We start from the raw sequence: 17,126 nt of genomic DNA, 5'->3' as shown, positions 1-17,126 counted from the left end.
TTTAGACTTTTATTGGGGGAGGGGTTTTGGGGTAGTGTAATAGTGTTTTGAACTTTTTTTTTTTTTATACTTTTGAAGTCCCTTTGGGGGACTTCTACATTCACTACTTTGATTTATACACTGATCATTGCTATGCCATAGGCATAGCATTGATCAGTGTTATCGGCGCTCTGCTCATTGAGCCTGCCTGTGCAGGCTCAGTGCAGCAGATCGCCGATCGGACCGCGCGGAGGCAGGTGAGAGACCTCCGGCGGTCCGTTTCAACGATCCCAATCGGTAAGTGACAGGGGACTCCCCCTGTCACTTACACTTAAAGGCTGGGTTCACACTATGTATATTTCAGGCAGTATTTGGTCCTCATGTCAAGTCCTCATAGCAACCAAAACCAGGAGTGGATTGAAAACACAGAAAGGATCTGTTCACACAATGTTGAAATTGAGTGGATGGCCGCCATATAACAGTAAATAACGGCCATTATTTCAATACCACAGCCGTTGTTTTAAAATAACAGCAAATATTTGCCATTAAATGATGGCCATCCACTCAATTACAACATTATGTGAACAGAGCCTTTCTGTGTTTTCAATCCACTCCTGGTTTTGGTTGCTATACAGCCTCACAAATACAGCCTCAAATATACATAGTGTGAACCCAGCCTAACGCCGCGGTCGCGCCGTGATTGCGGCGTTTAAGGGGTTAATGACATGCGGCAGCGCGATCGCTGCAGCGTGTCATTACCGGTGGGGTCCCGGCTGCTGATTGCAGCCGGCCCCCACCTGCTATGAAGCGCGCTCCGCTCCGGAGCACGCTTCATAGCGGGAGAAACACCCAGGACGTAAGGTTACGTCATGGGTCGTCTGGGGACAGACTTCCATGACGTAACCCTACGTCCAGGGTCGTTCATGGTTAAAAATTTTAAATGGTTGCCAGTTACTCGCTGTGTCTTTGTGGATGACTGCCTGTGCAGGTAGCAAGATGACAAGATGTTGCATTATCTTTCCACTTGTGTCCTGTGTCAGCATAGTGGGCCTATGTTATCCTTCTCTAGACCTAAAATATAATAACTCTTAGGGGTAAAGAACTCAAATTGGCTGCAACATTAGAGGGGTACTCTGATCAGAACTTGTTCTTTAAAATCAACTTGTTTCAGAAAGTTATATAGATTTGTAATTTAAAAAAATCTGAAGTCTTCTCATACTTAGCAGCTGCTGTATGCACTGCAGAAACTGTTGTATTGTTTCTAGTCCCTCCACCTCTGTCCATGTCAGGAACTGTCCAGAGCAGTAGCAAATCCTCATAGAAAACCTCTCCTGCTCTGGACAGTTCCTGCCTTGAACAGGGATGGCAGCAGTGAGCACTGTATTAGACCATTTCCTGCAGAACTTAAAGCAGCTGATAAGTATGGGAAGACTTGAGATTTTTAAATAGAAGTAAATTACAAATCTATATAACTTTCTGAAACCAGCTGATTTGAAAGAATAAGATCTTCGCTGGAGTATCCCTTTTAGGAGTTAAACCCCGACCGCCCTTTGACATAAGAGTGCCACAAGGGCCTAGGATAAACTTTACGGTATGATTATCAGATAGTTATTGTCACTTTGCCAACTTAATAAACAACAGTAAGAGCATGCTATATTATTTCATAGCGGCGCCACCACACTTGGTTCCCCTGATACATGGCGGTATAGATGCCATGACTAAGGGCCAGATAGGCTCAAAACGCGTCAGCTGTTTCTTTTAATGAAGTTTCCACAATAAAGTTGAATATTTTACATGAGCTGAAGGCATCCTGTTGCTTTTCCATGCTATTATGTGCAGGAGACTTAATAGAGATCAGATAATATTCTCATGTGGTGAAAACACGAGTTACTAGCAGAGCTCTACTTGTCCTTGTCAAATATTTTTTATGTACAGTAACCATGGAGGAGCCCCCGTATCAATTCCAATGGAGGGCCCTTGGTAGTCTGGTCTGACCCTGCAGTAGTATTGTTTTGCTGTACTATGTCATGCAGGAACGGATAGAATACAATACCGCAAGTATGTTTAGTATTTCGTAGCAGATATGGGTGCAGCTGACAAACCTCTCAAGAGGATTGAGGTTAACTACAATGGCTCTCCCTTCACCAGTCAATACAAGTAGATGAAAATAACAAGGTATAAAGTCATCACGCTACCTCTATAATAATAAGTACAAATAAGTACAAAAGGTCAGTATAAATAATATATAATGGATGTACAGGACTGCAGAATTCAATCAGGCATAACTCCCTGAATAGAATAGAAAATAACAACTTTAATATATCACAAAGAAAAGCTGGCAAATAAAATTCTAAATGGTATGAACAAAAATTAGAATGAATGTAAAAATAAGAATGATTAAAAGTAAAAAAAAAAAAAAAAAAAAAAATCAAAGTCCTACAATGATAAAGAGTGGACTTCTGCAAATACCCCTGGTAATTTTTTTTAGACAGGGTTTTAATTGAGCACCATGACCCATGGACAATACTATGATTCTATGAACATTATAACCACAAGGGCCCAGTGGTACTTTGATGTTTAATTAATTTATTTTTGTTTATACCAATTTTTTTTATTTTATTTGCAACATTTTCTCAAAAGTATATTAGAGTTATTTTCTATTTTATTCAGAAAGTTATGTCTAATTGAATTCTGAAATCATTTACATCCATTATATATTATATTTTGTACTTATTTTTTTTTAACCTTTTGTACTTATTCATACTTATCATTATAGAGGTATCTTGAGGACTACACAGTTTGTTATGTTTAGTACAGTATTTCCTGACCATATTGACTATCTTCACTGGCTTACGGTATGTGCACACTATGGAATACGCACAGAGACTTAAAGCAGATTCCACCAAGCAGTCTCCAGTTGACCACCTGTCCCATAGACTCAATGATATTTGCTGGTGAATTCCACCATCCACCCAAAGAATTAACATGTCAATTCCTTAGATGGATGGCGGAATTCACCCACAAATATCATTGAGTCTATGGAATTGACGGAACTTCAGGTGTTAAACACTAGTTTACTGCATCGGCTGGGGCATAGTTTACTTAAATGAAAGAAATGATTGAGTGTCACTATTAAACATGAGTTTTACTTCATTAGGGCCAGTTCACACTGAGCAAATTTGGTGGAATCCCACCTGCCTCACTGTCAAACAGCATGTCTATGGGAGGGCTCACGCTTCTCCACTCTCTGCTCAAAGAATTGACAAGTCAATTCTTTGAGCGGAGGGCCCTGGACAGCGGAGGCCTGCGAGCCCCCCCATAGACATGCTGTCAGACACTGAGGCAGGAGGGATTTCGCGGCAGAGAGCTCTGACGCGGAATTCCGCTGAAGTTGCACAGTGTGAACTGGCCTTAAAGGACAAAGACCCAGGACTCATCTAGGTAAATATACATTACCCAATGCCCCAATGCCTCCAACTGTTGCAAAACTACAATTCCCATCATGCCTGGACAGCCAAAGCTTTAGTGCTTCATTTGATCAGCGCTCCACTCATCAAGACCGCCAGCTTTCAGTGCTGCTTTGCTTGCTGCCATTCCACCCCAGGTGCCGGGAAAAAGATGAATTCAATACTGGGAAATTGGGAGAAGTTTCCCAGGATTGGATCTAGCTTTCCCTGGCATGCTGGGAGGAAAGGCAGGGAGCGGAGAAGCGCTCAAAGCCGGCAGGCTTGATGAGCAGAGCGCTGATCAAACAAAGCGATTCGCTTTGTTGAGATCAGCGATTCAAAAATCTCTAATAACAATATTTGTGTTATAGTTAGAGATCATTATTTCAGGTATCATTCAAATAAGTTTAAAAGAAAGGTAAATTAGTATTCATTACTTTCTCAGTGGCCTATTAAAATTAACAGTAGGAAATGATGTTAAATCATATCTTACTTTAGTTTAATTTCCAGTGATGAAATAAAATACCAATTTAGTGGAATTCTGAAGGCTCAAAGACTATACAGAGCCTCAATGACTGTAATAATTTATAATGTGCATGCATATTACACAATTCAAACACATTTCTACCTGCTCGGAATCCAGGCAGAACTATATTTGTCTGACTTTGAAATGTTCTCATCTATTTTATTCCATGGTATTGTATGTATGAGAAGATTAACCGACTATTTTCAAGCTAGATATTCTAGTAGCCTTCAAATGTCTTAAAATTATTCGAAACAGTGACCAAACCGAAAATTGTATAATCAAAAACAGAGTTTTATTATAATGATCAATATAATACTATATTTTAGGCAGCATGTAAAGAAAAGGGTCAGACAGTGTTTGTGCAATTTAGAATTTTTTGTCTGTTTAGGAAATTATATTCCTTTCTTGTACCAGCCCCTGTCCTGAAACATCACAATAGCCCTAAGGGCTCTATTACACGAAATGATTAGCGGCCTTACTTGGCGGGTTACCGGTTGTTCAGGCTGATAATTGTTTTGTGTAATACGACATGCACAATGTCGGCTGATTGTGGTCTTTCAACATGTTGAAAGACTCCGATTATGTCAGCGACCGTCACTGACTTCTATAGGCAGTCCAAATGATCTAAGGATTGTTCAGGCAGCCCATTTGCACACTGTTGAAACTGAGTGGATGGCCCCCTTTTAGTGGCAAATAATTGTCATTATTTTAAATCAATGACCATTATTTTCCATTATATGGTGGCCATCCACTCAGTTTCAACAAGGTTTGAGCATAGCCTTCCTGTGTGTTTCAATCCACACCTGGTTTTGGTTGCAAAATAATGAGCAAAAATACTGTGTGAACATAGCCTCATGGATATTTTCATACTTGTTCTATACATGCAACGTTTGAACCAAGAACAATAGTTTGCACAATTAAATTAAATCATAATTTGTCCTCAACAGCACCATGAGCACAGCCGCCACCTCAGCCATCCTCATATTATGACTATATGCATAGACAGTTGTAAACCATAGTGTTGTTTGAGGTGTGAGTGGGTTAAAAGCTATACAAATTAGTTCTATAGTTTTGTGCTTGCATAAAAAGAACTTTTCCAGGATTTAATTTTCCAATGAGAAATCCAAGTCATGAGAGCTATTCAGTTGATCCCTTAACTCTTCTATAAGGCTGTGTGCCCTCTGCAAGGGATTGAACAGGCAGAAGTAGTTATACAGCAGTGTTTACTTGTGGCAGCCGCCTTATACAGGTGCTAAGGAATTAGCAAAATACCTGAACACAGCAAAAAGGAATTATACATGTTTGCTAGTATGTTTTACCTGGATTTATTATTAGAAAATATAATCCCTGACAACCCATTTAATTTACATATCTATACAATACACATCCTCTGGATAAGAATTTCTACGGTATAAAGAGTTCCTTTTTTTTTTTCTTCTTCGAGTGCATATTGTAAAGAATGGCAACTAATTTTTACAGTATAGGTCAATGTTTGTGAACATGCCTACTCTGGTGGTAATGGCATTGATATCCCCACCCAATGCAGAAAGCTTGGTGATTGTCTGTCCTGTCTGCTGGAACTGCCTCTGCTGTGTATGCCCTGTCACTGTCATCAGTATCATCTTCATGATCCTGGGGTCTGTCATTTTAGGTGATTGATCTTGGGATTTGTTATTTTAGGGCATTGTATGACATACAGTAATTTTCTATTGAAGAAATAGCTTCTATCAGCTATTTGTTACTGCAGTTTAAAGCAAACATCGCTTTGTTTTTTCTTTAAGTTAAAGGACTGACGCTGGCATGCGGATTCCGGTGGTGTGTCTTTATTTTGAACCGCTGCTCGGGTTCCCGCGTACGGTGCCAGTCTATTTCCGAGCACTGGGAGCTGGCAGGATTCTAATGGAGCTGCGTCACAGAGGGTAGGGTTTTTGTCACACTAGGGGCCAGCGTGCCTGCCCTCATTGTTCCAGGCCGGGCCGCTGCAGAGGTATACACTGGCACCAGGCAGCAGTTCAAAAAAAGGACTACACCACCAAAATCCCCATGTTGAAACTGGTCTGTTAATATAAAAAAAACAAAGCGAGGATGCTGGTGGTGAGGTCCTTTTTTTAACCACAGCCTGGTCCCCGTACACAGTGGCGGGCTATTCCTGAGTACCAGCCCGCCTCGGAGCACTGGGAGCAGGTTGGAATCAAATAGAGCTGCGTCACATAGGGCAGACTGTTTTGTCACACTGGGTGCCAACAGGCCTGCCCCCGTTGTTTCGGGATGGGCCAGTGCTCAGAAATACACTGGGCAGCGGTTCAAAGAAAGGACCACGGCACTGGAATCCCCTGTTAAAAAACCAAAGCAATTCGCTTTAATATTATTAATGCAGTTCAGCAAGATAAGGTCATGGAATCACTTATCGAAATGTGCACCATCTCACTATGGATATCCAAACATGGTATTTTAAAGTGGCATTAGATTTTACCTTCACATGATGGTTGTATTCCAGACCATGAGCCATTTGATAAACAAACCCTTTCCATGGATCCTATTAGCATATACCCCATTTCACAAGAAAAACGAAGTAAACTTTTTGTTTTAAGTTCATTTCCAAGACGTGATCCATGAGCTGGGATTCCAGGGTCACCACACGTTCCAGGATTACTTCCTTAAATCACATATTTAAAAAAAAATGCTTAACATTAAATATATAAAAATATAACAATAATTATGCAAGTAGTTTTCAAAAACTAGATACGTTAATTTAAATGAACATCAACCCCTGAAGGGCTTCTGCCTCTGGAAGAGCCTATAGGTATACAAGCATGTCAGACAGAAAGGCAGCAAAAAATATATAAATAAATAATGGAGGATACCAGGTATACTAAAGGGTTTATCCAAAATTATAGAAAAAAAACAAACAGCTACTTTCTTGCAAAAACAGCACCACACCTGTCTCCAGATCGTTTGCTATTACAATTCAACTCTATTCACTTTAAAAGAACTTACCTATAAAACCAAATACAAATTGAGGACAAGATTGGTGTTGTTTCTGGAAGGAAGCATTCATGTTTTTCTAAACCTGGATAACTAGTTTAACTTTAATGTGAGCTTTTTAAAGACAACTGACAACTAATATATATCAAAATCAATGCACAATGGTGACTATGGACATTGATATGTTGCCTTAATATTTTTAAATCAGCTGGTGTCAGAAACTTATTCAGATTTTAAAATTTCTTATATTAAAAAAATAAATTAAGATATACTGTATATATATATATATATATATATATATATATATATATATATATACATATACATATATCTTCCAGTACTTATCAGTTGATTTATGTCCTGGTAGAAGTAGTGTATTCTTTCCAGTCTGACACAGTGCTCTCTGCTGCCACCTCTTTCCATGTCAGGAACTGTCCAGAGCAGCAGCAAATCCCCATAGAAAACCTCTCCTGCTCTGGACAGTTTCTGACATGGACAGAGGTGGCAGCAGAGAGCACTGTGTCAGACAAAAGAGACTATACAAGTTCCTGCAGGGCACACAGCAACTGATAAGTACAGAAAGATTTTTTTTTATTGAAATATCTAAAAAATCTATATAACTTTTTAACACCAGTTGATTTGGAAACAATTTTTTTTTCCTCCAGAGTACCTCTTATATAGGGAAACGTATATTTCTCATTGCTAAAAATAACAGAGCAAAATATACCAATAGAACATGTATTATATATTAGTGTACATGAAATTTAGTTTTAAAAGTACAAGAAGTAATATGGTTATTTTATATACCACTGTGGTAAGCAACACAAACAGTGGATTATCTGTTCTTAAGGAAAAGCTTGAGTTAAGTTAGACACAGATAGAAATTGCATTATTGAATGTATGCTGTATATTATCGCTGTTATACCTGAGCAGTGAGGAAGTGTTCCGCTCCATCGACCGTTCTCTTGGCAAACTCTTGTTGCATTTCCTATTACAATATGAGCTCCCGTGCAAGAGTAATGGATTTTTGATCCATATGCAAATTTATCGCCACTTAAAATTGCATTAGCAGGGATTCCAGGATGGCCGCATGATATCGCTGTGAAAAGTTCAACATTTTTAATAAAAGTAGCATAATTTTTTTTTAACTCTCTCTCGCTCTCTCTTTTTTTTTTTTTTTACTGTAGTTACATTTCTTCTCCTTCTTGCTACAATGAATTGTCAGAGAATGCACAGAAAAAGTAGAAAAATAGTTTGCAGAATTGAACAGTTACAAATCCATACTAATGTGCACGTGTAAAACTTACTAACTTTTGCTTGTTTTCAATGATTTATTAGCAGAAGAAAATCATTTCAATGAAGTCTAGAAATTTTTGGTCCAGTTGAACTTTAGTAAAAATGTTAAATTTGACATTTACAGTAAATTATAAGTGCAAGGTACAGACTGCAGTAACATACCACTGCTGATTGTATATAGCAACAAAAGCTTCTGAGACTACATACTGTATATATATATATATATATATATATATATATATATATATATATGTATTGTAAAACTGGGAGATAAGCTACTACCTGAGAAGTTTAGCTATCCCATTATCTACCTCTCCCAAATGAGGGAGATGTTGGGAGGGATAAATGTCAGTTGAAGGAGAAGTCCAGCGAAAAATTTTATTGAAGTATTGTATGACCCCCCAAAAGTTATACAAATCCCCAATATACACTTATTATGGGAAATGTTTATAAAGTGCTTTTTTCCCTGCACTTACTACTGCATCAAGTCTTCACTTCCTGGATAACATGGTGATGTCACTTCCTGGATAAAATGGTGATGTCACTTCCTGGACAACATGGTGATGTCACGACCCCACTCCCAGAGCTGTTCAGGCTGTGGCTGCTGGAGAGGATGATGCTCAGTGTCCCTCCAGTGCCCTGTGTCCCTCAGTGTCCCCATCATCCTCTCCAGCAGCCACAGCCCGCACAGCTCTGGGAGTTGTGTCGTGACATCACCATGTTATCCAGGAAGTGACATCACCATGTTATCCAGGAATTCACATCACCATGTTATCCAGGAAGTGACATCACCATGTTATCCAGGAAGTGAAGCCTTGATGCAGCAGTAAGTGCAGGGGAAAAAACACTTTATAAACATTTCCCTTAATAAGTATATATTGTGGATTTCTATAACTTCTAGGGTCAATACAATACTTTAATAAACATTTTCACTGGACTTCTCCTTTAAACATACATATGTCCATCAGCTTGGTGATGTGTATGAGCAGCTGTAGAGATCCACCCATTTCCTACCTGTTATAAAATACTGACATATAAGGCAAGGTTCACTCACTGCAATACCAGTACTAGGGATGGTCTAAACCCTCCGAGGTTCGGGTTCGCACGAACCCGAACTCTCGGTATTGATTCCCGCTGTCTGCTTGCTCCGTGCAGCGGGTGGATCCAGCGGGAGGACCGCCTGGAAAACTGGGATACAGCCATAGCCATAGGCTGTATCCCAGTTTTCCAGGCGGTCCTCCTGCTGTATCCACCCGCTGCACGGAGTGGGCAGACAGCGGGAATCTGATGCTGAGGGTTCGGGTTCATACGAACCCGAACCTCGGAGGGTTCGGACCATCCCCAAGCAGTACTATTACATCACTGCATAATTTCTGTGAAAACACTACCATACCATAACAGTACTGCAACAAAACTGCAACTTGTGTGGGCACAGTCGGTACAGATCTCAAAGACATAGTTAAAAATAGAGCGTGTTTTTATTTTTATATGTAGGCGAAAAAGCAACTAAAAGCAATTACTGAGCTAAATTACTAATGAGACCATTTCCAAACCACTGTAAATAATTTTCCAAGGGATGCTTCAATTCCCTTGATCTCTAATAATTTTGTCTTAATGACTCAGGTAGATTGAAAAGCGGCACAAAGGGAAGCTAAAAATAATTTAATTGTTGATTTCCACAGACCTCATTTCCTTAAAAACTGTTTCAAGAGCAAACAGTGATGCGGGATCATTTGAGAAGGAGGAAAAGAAAAAAAGATGTAGGCAAGAACTAACAGTCTCTAGTGTTCTAGTTCTCGTTCATTCAAAACAAAAAAAACTAAACAAAAACAAAAAAAAAACTCCATTGTTACAAGTAACCTCTTGCGATTGTGGTGTTTCAACCCTTATGTTTTAATTCCAATTGTTTGCTTTCTCTCAGGCTGTGTTCAGTGCTGCAGTAAATCATCTCTCCTTCATATTTCTACTGTTACAAGAAGCTTAACTAAAGTGCACTTTTAAAGAAATTACAGATAGCAAAACAACCTCTTTCATTCCCTTTGGAATCTCCTGAACTGTCTACATGTATCCAATTGTTTCATTTTATTTGTCTTTCTCTACACTTTAAACCGGCAACTGAGTCATTCTAGCTTCATAAGCAACACATTTATTTGAAATGTTATTACATGAAATCCACACAAGGGGCCTGAGCAAAAATATATTTGCAAAGAATATTTCAAGGTCAAATGCTGTCAAATTGATGAACTTAAAGCAGAGGAGCATTGAAGAGGTTTTGGGAAATAAAAGATGTTAACAAGTCCTGTGCACAAAGATATTTTATTGTGTCATATACCTGAATAATAAAATCTGCGGCCCCCAGTGGGAGGAAACCCCCGTCCCTCTATCAAGTGGCTCCATTAAAATCAATGGAGCTACATCATAGAGAGGCCTGCCTCCAGTGCTTCAGCCCTGGCTGGTGCCTGGGGAAAGGATGACACCGTATGCACAAACCGGTCCGTGGTTAAAAAGAAACGGAGCGTGGCACTGGCTTCCCCGCACCAACACCGTTCTTTTGATGTGGGAATCTTAAAGTGCATGTACTTTGTAAATATTTGGTTATGTGTTGGGTTTGTAAGATGCTCATTGATTCATACAAAGTATTTATATTACAAAGAGTAATAATTATATTAATAAACATATGGGGGAGATAATAAAGCCTCATCTGCCCCCCCCCCCCAATTACCCAACCGGACTTACTAAGAGGCATACACCTCTTTATGAAGCTGGCTGGACCTGCACCTGCTCCAAACAGATGTAGATTACTCCCTGTTACTTGGTGTAAACCATGATAACAGGTGCAGGGGGAGGCCATACCTGCTCCTTGCCTTGCTGCCCCCCCCCCCCCATCAGGTGATCAAGACTTATGGCATTTTTGATATATGTGCTCCAAAATGTACTTAATGTTTTCTTCTACAAGCAGAGTCATCTGTTTAGAATATGAAACACTGGAGCAGTTTTTTATAGAGTGGACGCCATGAATGTTTTGTAATGTATTATTCCTTTAAGTACTTACGGATGCACTTTGGTAAGGATCTGTCCCACATGCCATTTGCTTTACAGTTAAGAACAGATGATCCTAGAAGATAGTAGCCTTTCTTACAGTGATATGTTACACTTATTCCATAACGGAAACTCTCTGGATAGTTCTGCTGTCCATGACGAATTGCATTTTCCACAAAACCAGGATCTGTACAATTTACAACTGTGAGATAGGAAATACAAAACATAGGAAAACTTTCAGACTGACCAAACAGAAAAATTAATATAAAAATTGTATCAATCATTTTTAAATCCTTTTAAACTGAACGTTAGACAATTTGTGAACAGACAATAGTTTGGTCCTTCAAGGTATGAAGGAATTAAGTCGTTGGAAAATGGCAAAAATCTTTCAGGTGTAACAAGTTTCGGCAAAGTTCCTTCTGAGTTATTTTTGCTTAAAAGTATGTTTGAAACTATTCACATCCCCCACATTCATCCTTTGAAATGTCATGTCAGAAATATTTGAAAACCTCAAATTCAAAGTCAAGCATCTATGTAATGTCAGACAGGGTTTCCAAAAGTAACCATAATCTATTGTGTATCAGTCAAAAACAGCTGCTGAAGTCAAATAAACTGTCTTCGATGATGAGAGAGTAAATATAATTGTCATTTCACCCTATAGCATTGTACTTGGTATTCAGCTGTCACTTCTTGTATATATGCATGGCATATATCATTGAATATATTACCTCGGTTTATATTGTTCAAAGAATAGAATAGAATAAAGTAAGACTAAAAGAATCACCAGCTTGTAAATTCATAGTGTAATGACATAATTTAGCAAAACGTAAAACCTAAATAAATAAAATAAAAAAAGGTAACCATAGATTCAGATGGAGAGTAGTCTGTTAGTATAGACTTTGGAATCTAGAAACCTACACAAGAAAAAAACAAAAACAAATTGTTTGCATAAAATTTTACTATTGTTTTTACACTAAAATTTGCCATGTAAGACTTGATAAATTTTTCCCATATTCTTTACTTCTAAAGACAAAAAGGAAATTGGTGAGTAGAATAACAACCTTTAAGATCATGGTAATAATGAGTACAACATGGTAGTACACTGACACAAAGCCCTGCCCCATGTCCCACGCCGAATTTGCTGAGAGGCACACTCCAGTGATTGTGAGGTTGCTGTATGGCCGTCTCAGAAATCAACAACAGCTCTGAGCCATGATTTACACCTGCTAGCGTAAATCAAGATAAATCAGACATGAAAGTAGACCACACCTCCTTCCCACCCATTAGGCAAGTAAGACATAGGGAAAAAAGTTGCAGATTTTCTGCACAAAGTGAAGGAGGCCTCCACACAGTATATTAATGAAGTTATTACCTTAATGAACACTACTTATTCGTATGAAAAAATGTACAGTATGCAAACCTTTTTCTCCAATATTTTCTATACAATGGTCGCTACTAAAGATATATCGATATAAAGATATATCGAGGTCACTATAGTCGCAGCCTATGGACTATACATTCCAGAAAGTGACAGCTTTCGTCATTGGTTTATTGTTTGTTGAACTATTGATTTCTTGGACTTAACTGATACTGTAATGTAATGGGATTAGTGTTATCTGCTGTTAGTATGTTTGTCTCTTCCCAACGTGATCCGCACTGTGGAAAAATAGGACATGTCCTAGTGCGGATCACAGTACGGTCCGTCCGTCAGCAGAGATGACAGAAGTGCAGAAGACAGGAGCACAGAAGTAATCAGTGCAGAAGACAACACGTTATACATGTGAGCCAGCCGACACGGGGGATGTAGGCAAGTAGTTGTCTTCTGCGCTCCTGTCATCTCTGCTGCCGGGTGGAGGAGGGCTACACTTTTATTGGGGAATCTGTGCCGTGATCCTTCTCCGGTCATTGCGGCGTGGAATGCAGTGGGGGTCACAGTACCGATTGTGTGAATGAGGCCTTAAACTCAATGATAAACTTCAGATTTAAAAAAAAATTAGAATGAAAAAAAGTAACAGCTTTACGCAAAACACATTACAAGTGAGACGGGGAATGTCGTCAATTGCATTTGTAATGTGTTTTGCATAAAACTTTTACATTTTTTCATTCAAATTTTTGTATATTTCGTTTAAACATTCCCTAAATTTATAAAATATACAAAAATGTGAATAAATCGTTCGTCTGTCAGTTATTCAAGCAGCATCCGAGTATTATTTGCTCAACACTAATCATTAACATTGCCCTGATTATTGTTCAAGTGCTTCTGAAAAGAAGCCGGACATGAGTGGGTGATATGGACAGGACCTATTCCACAGCACTGTATACAGCTTGTCCTTATTCACATTAGGGACAATCTTTAAAGTGACTCTGTACCCACAATCTGACCCCACCAAACCGCTTGTACCTTCAGATAGCTGCTATTAATCCAAGATCTGTCCTGGGGTCCGTTCAGCAGGTGATGCAGTTATTGTCCTAAAGAACAACTTTTAAACTGACAGCCCTGTGCCAAATGGCCGTGACCTAGATTGTGTATGCATTAGGCTGGCGCAACTTCTCTGTCCCCCCTCCCCCCTCCCCGTCCTCTTCATCATTAGGAATGCTACAGGCAGATTTTCTACTATTCATCACCTGTGTGAGCACGGCATATGGGCTGGATCATTAAGGCACCTGAACAACGTTCAGACAGGAGAAAATGTTCTAGGGGCATTCCTAATGATGAAGAGGGTGGGGAGGAGGGACGGAGGGATGGTACAAAGTTAGGGCACAGATATTCTAAGCTCCGACTGTTTGAAACAGGGCTGCAAGTTTAAAAGTTGTTTTTTAGGACAATAACTGCATCACCTGATGAACGGACCCCAGGATAGATCTTGGATTAAAAGAAGCTATCCGAAGGTACAAGTGGTTTGGAAGGTCAGATTGTGGGTACAGAGTCACTTTAATGGGGCTCACAATCTAGGTTCTAAATTAACTTACGAATATGGTTTGGCATGTGGAAGGAAATTCCCACAAACTCGAGGAGGTAGAAATTCTGGGCAGATGTTGATCTTGGTGGCATTTAAACCCAGTGCTGCAAGGTAACAGTGGTAGCCACTAAGCTAACATGTAGCCACAAGTTTTAGGATATGTTCACACTATGTTTTTTTAGGTGAAAATAGGGCCATATTTTGACAATTAGGGCTATAAATAAAGAGCATAATCATTATGTGAACATAGCCTTAACATGATAGGTATTTATCTCCTATTTCTGGGGGACCTAAAACCAAGTCAATGGATTTAAGTAGGAGAAATAAAACCAACAATATTAGATGGAAATTATATAAAATGAAGTCTAATTGTATTAGCATTATGATACTGGTAATTATAAAGATAAATGTATATATTCACATACACACACACACACATATATACATATATATATATATAGGTAACAAACGATGGGAAGACGGCACTCCAATAGTGAATTAAATGCGTGATAGTTTATTCACCCATACATGTAATGCGACGTTTCGACTCAAACATGAGTCTTTCTCAAGCCTTGAGAAAGACTCATGTTTGAGTCGAAACGTCGCATTACGTGTATGGGTGAATAAACTATCACGCATTTAATTCACTATTGGAGTGCCGTCTTCCCATCGTTTGTTACCTATGAAGTGGAGTCGGGGGTCGACTGCTTGAGTGACGTGCACCCATTGGCTTGAAGCCGCTTTTGACTAGAAGTCTGCACAGTGCCGTTCTACTACTATCTTCTATTTTATATATATATATATATATATATATATATATATATATATATAAAAAGATTTGATAAAGAATTGAGTTGGTTGGTCTGAACATCTGTGCCACAGACAGAATTCCTTGATTACTATTTACCTGGGGACACAATTGTAAATCCAGGTGATAGAGCACAGGAGATTGCTTTCTCCTAGTGACAGCTGTCAAGAATTACATAGGAAATGAGTTCTGGCATTCTCAGCTTGGTCTGTAGAAAAAGTCAGAATGATGCGTAAGTATGTCCTGATGACTTTGGAACTTTTATCTAAGTAGATTCAAAGCCCTCAGGATATATAAATATGGATTGGCAGTCCAAAAGTAACTTCTTAAAGTATAACTATGTCAAAAATATTTCTTCGGAATTTATCCTGCTCTATCCTACTATTTCTGTGAAAAATTATAATAGTATATCTAAAAAATGTCAATTTAGAATCTGGAACTGCAGCTGTAATTGGCCCTTCGTATATGATAAAATTAAAGCATTAAAGTAATAGTCTAAGTCCTAAATGTTTAAATATCATCCTATATACTGACACACATACTGTATATGATTTTTTTTTATTTTGAATATGCATATAGGGGATGGGGAAATTTAGTCTAAAATCTACCTAAAGGTCTGGTCTGGGGTCTGTCTAAAGGAGAGGGTCAAGTCCGAGATCTACGTAGAGGTAAATCTGGTCCACTGTTTTATGTTCACATTATTTTTGTAACACTGTATACCGAGTGATATAAGTAATGTGTTTATTAAAGGGGAACTATCAGCAGGATAGACTAATCTAACCTACTGATCGCCCCCTAATGCACACAGGACGCCGAGAAGGAAGGTTTGTCTCGTACATTATTCCTTGGCACTGTTCCTGTGCAGTTAGTAGTTAACTCCATGATCGGGAGCACCGTAAGAAGCACTACCCCGCCCCTATTGCACAGAGCCAGCCCACCTGCTCCATTGATTATCATTAGAAAGAGCAGCCAGCTTGGTGCCATGGGTGCAAGGCAATGCTCCTAACAGTGCTCCAGGTTGTGGATTCAACTACTAACTGCACAGGAGCGGAGCCGAGGAGGAAGGTAAGAGACAAACCTTTCTCCTTTGCGTCTGTGCACACTAGGGGGTTATCAGCAGGTTCGATTCTTCTAACCTGCTGATAGTTCCCCTTTAAGTGCACAAGAATGACTAAAATGGCCATATCAATACCCAACACACACATATTAGCAAAAGAAACCTCACTTGAAGTGTAACTGTCATTTCAAGTGACTTTTCAGGATGAGCTGTTCTATGTATGTATATGTCAGCACTATATCTGCCCATTCTATCACTAGTATATGCCATAACCCCCTCTTTCCCCCAATAAATGCCATCTCTGTGTCTGATTCCCTTATGGTTAGCTGCAATTTGGATGTAAACTAGCCTCTATGCTGCCTAATATACACTATATACACAGTAAAAACAATATACTGCAGTCCTACCTCACTGTAGAAAACCTTTATAAGTTTCTAGCACTGAGCAGTGTAACATGTAAATCCAGTGTTTTCTGTGGCCACAAAGTCTGAACAGTGCAAAGGCGCTTCTTTCCTGCTCACACCTCTGTAATGTAGATGTTTTTTTCTTGATAATAAATAACAGAGAAGAAGTAAGTGTGTGTGTGTGTGTGTGTGTGTGTGTGTGTGTGGGGGGGGGGTTACAGAAGGAACTTGCTCTGACTAGTAAAACCTATTACAAAGCATTTTATATTCGCTGGCACTATTGATTTCTGCATAGATGTTTGAAATGACAATTACACTGTAAGACACGGGCAGGGTAAAATATAAAATATAAGCTCAGAGAGACCAATCGCAGATGTTGGTGGCCAGCTGTGTCTGTTTAAATGAACTACTGGCAGGATACATGGGACGATGACTCTGGCTCTGATGGTCCCAGCTGCCCATTGCATAGGTGGGCGACAACCAGTGAGCGCCTCAGGGAGTGCCTAGCAGATAATAGGTGTGGTGCAGGAGCCAGGCCAGGTATTTTCCTAACCTTTTGTCAATGTGTATCAAAGGATGTGGCTGCTTGTCAGTGACTGATCTGTAGAGGAGACAAATTTTTATAT

General features: G+C 39.3%; 1 protein-coding gene across 1 annotated transcript in view; it reads right to left on the bottom strand.

Moving 5' to 3' along the window:
• Positions 1 to 17,126, bottom strand: part of CSMD1 (CUB and Sushi multiple domains 1) — a 946,348-nt gene that overhangs the window by 39,241 nt on the left and 889,981 nt on the right. Inside the window, exons 55-57 of the mRNA XM_069973446.1 lie at positions 11,285 to 11,473; positions 7,862 to 8,035; positions 6,425 to 6,607 (exon numbers count right to left, since the gene is read on the bottom strand). Coding sequence (XP_069829547.1) covers positions 6,425 to 6,607; positions 7,862 to 8,035; positions 11,285 to 11,473 — 546 coding nt within the window. The remainder of the gene's footprint in view (positions 1 to 6,424; positions 6,608 to 7,861; positions 8,036 to 11,284; positions 11,474 to 17,126) is intronic.

This window comes from Dendropsophus ebraccatus, chromosome 6, assembly GCF_027789765.1.
Source record: "Dendropsophus ebraccatus isolate aDenEbr1 chromosome 6, aDenEbr1.pat, whole genome shotgun sequence".
Taxonomy (NCBI): domain Eukaryota; kingdom Metazoa; phylum Chordata; class Amphibia; order Anura; family Hylidae; genus Dendropsophus; species Dendropsophus ebraccatus.
This window is presented reverse-complemented; position numbering and strand designations above follow the sequence as displayed.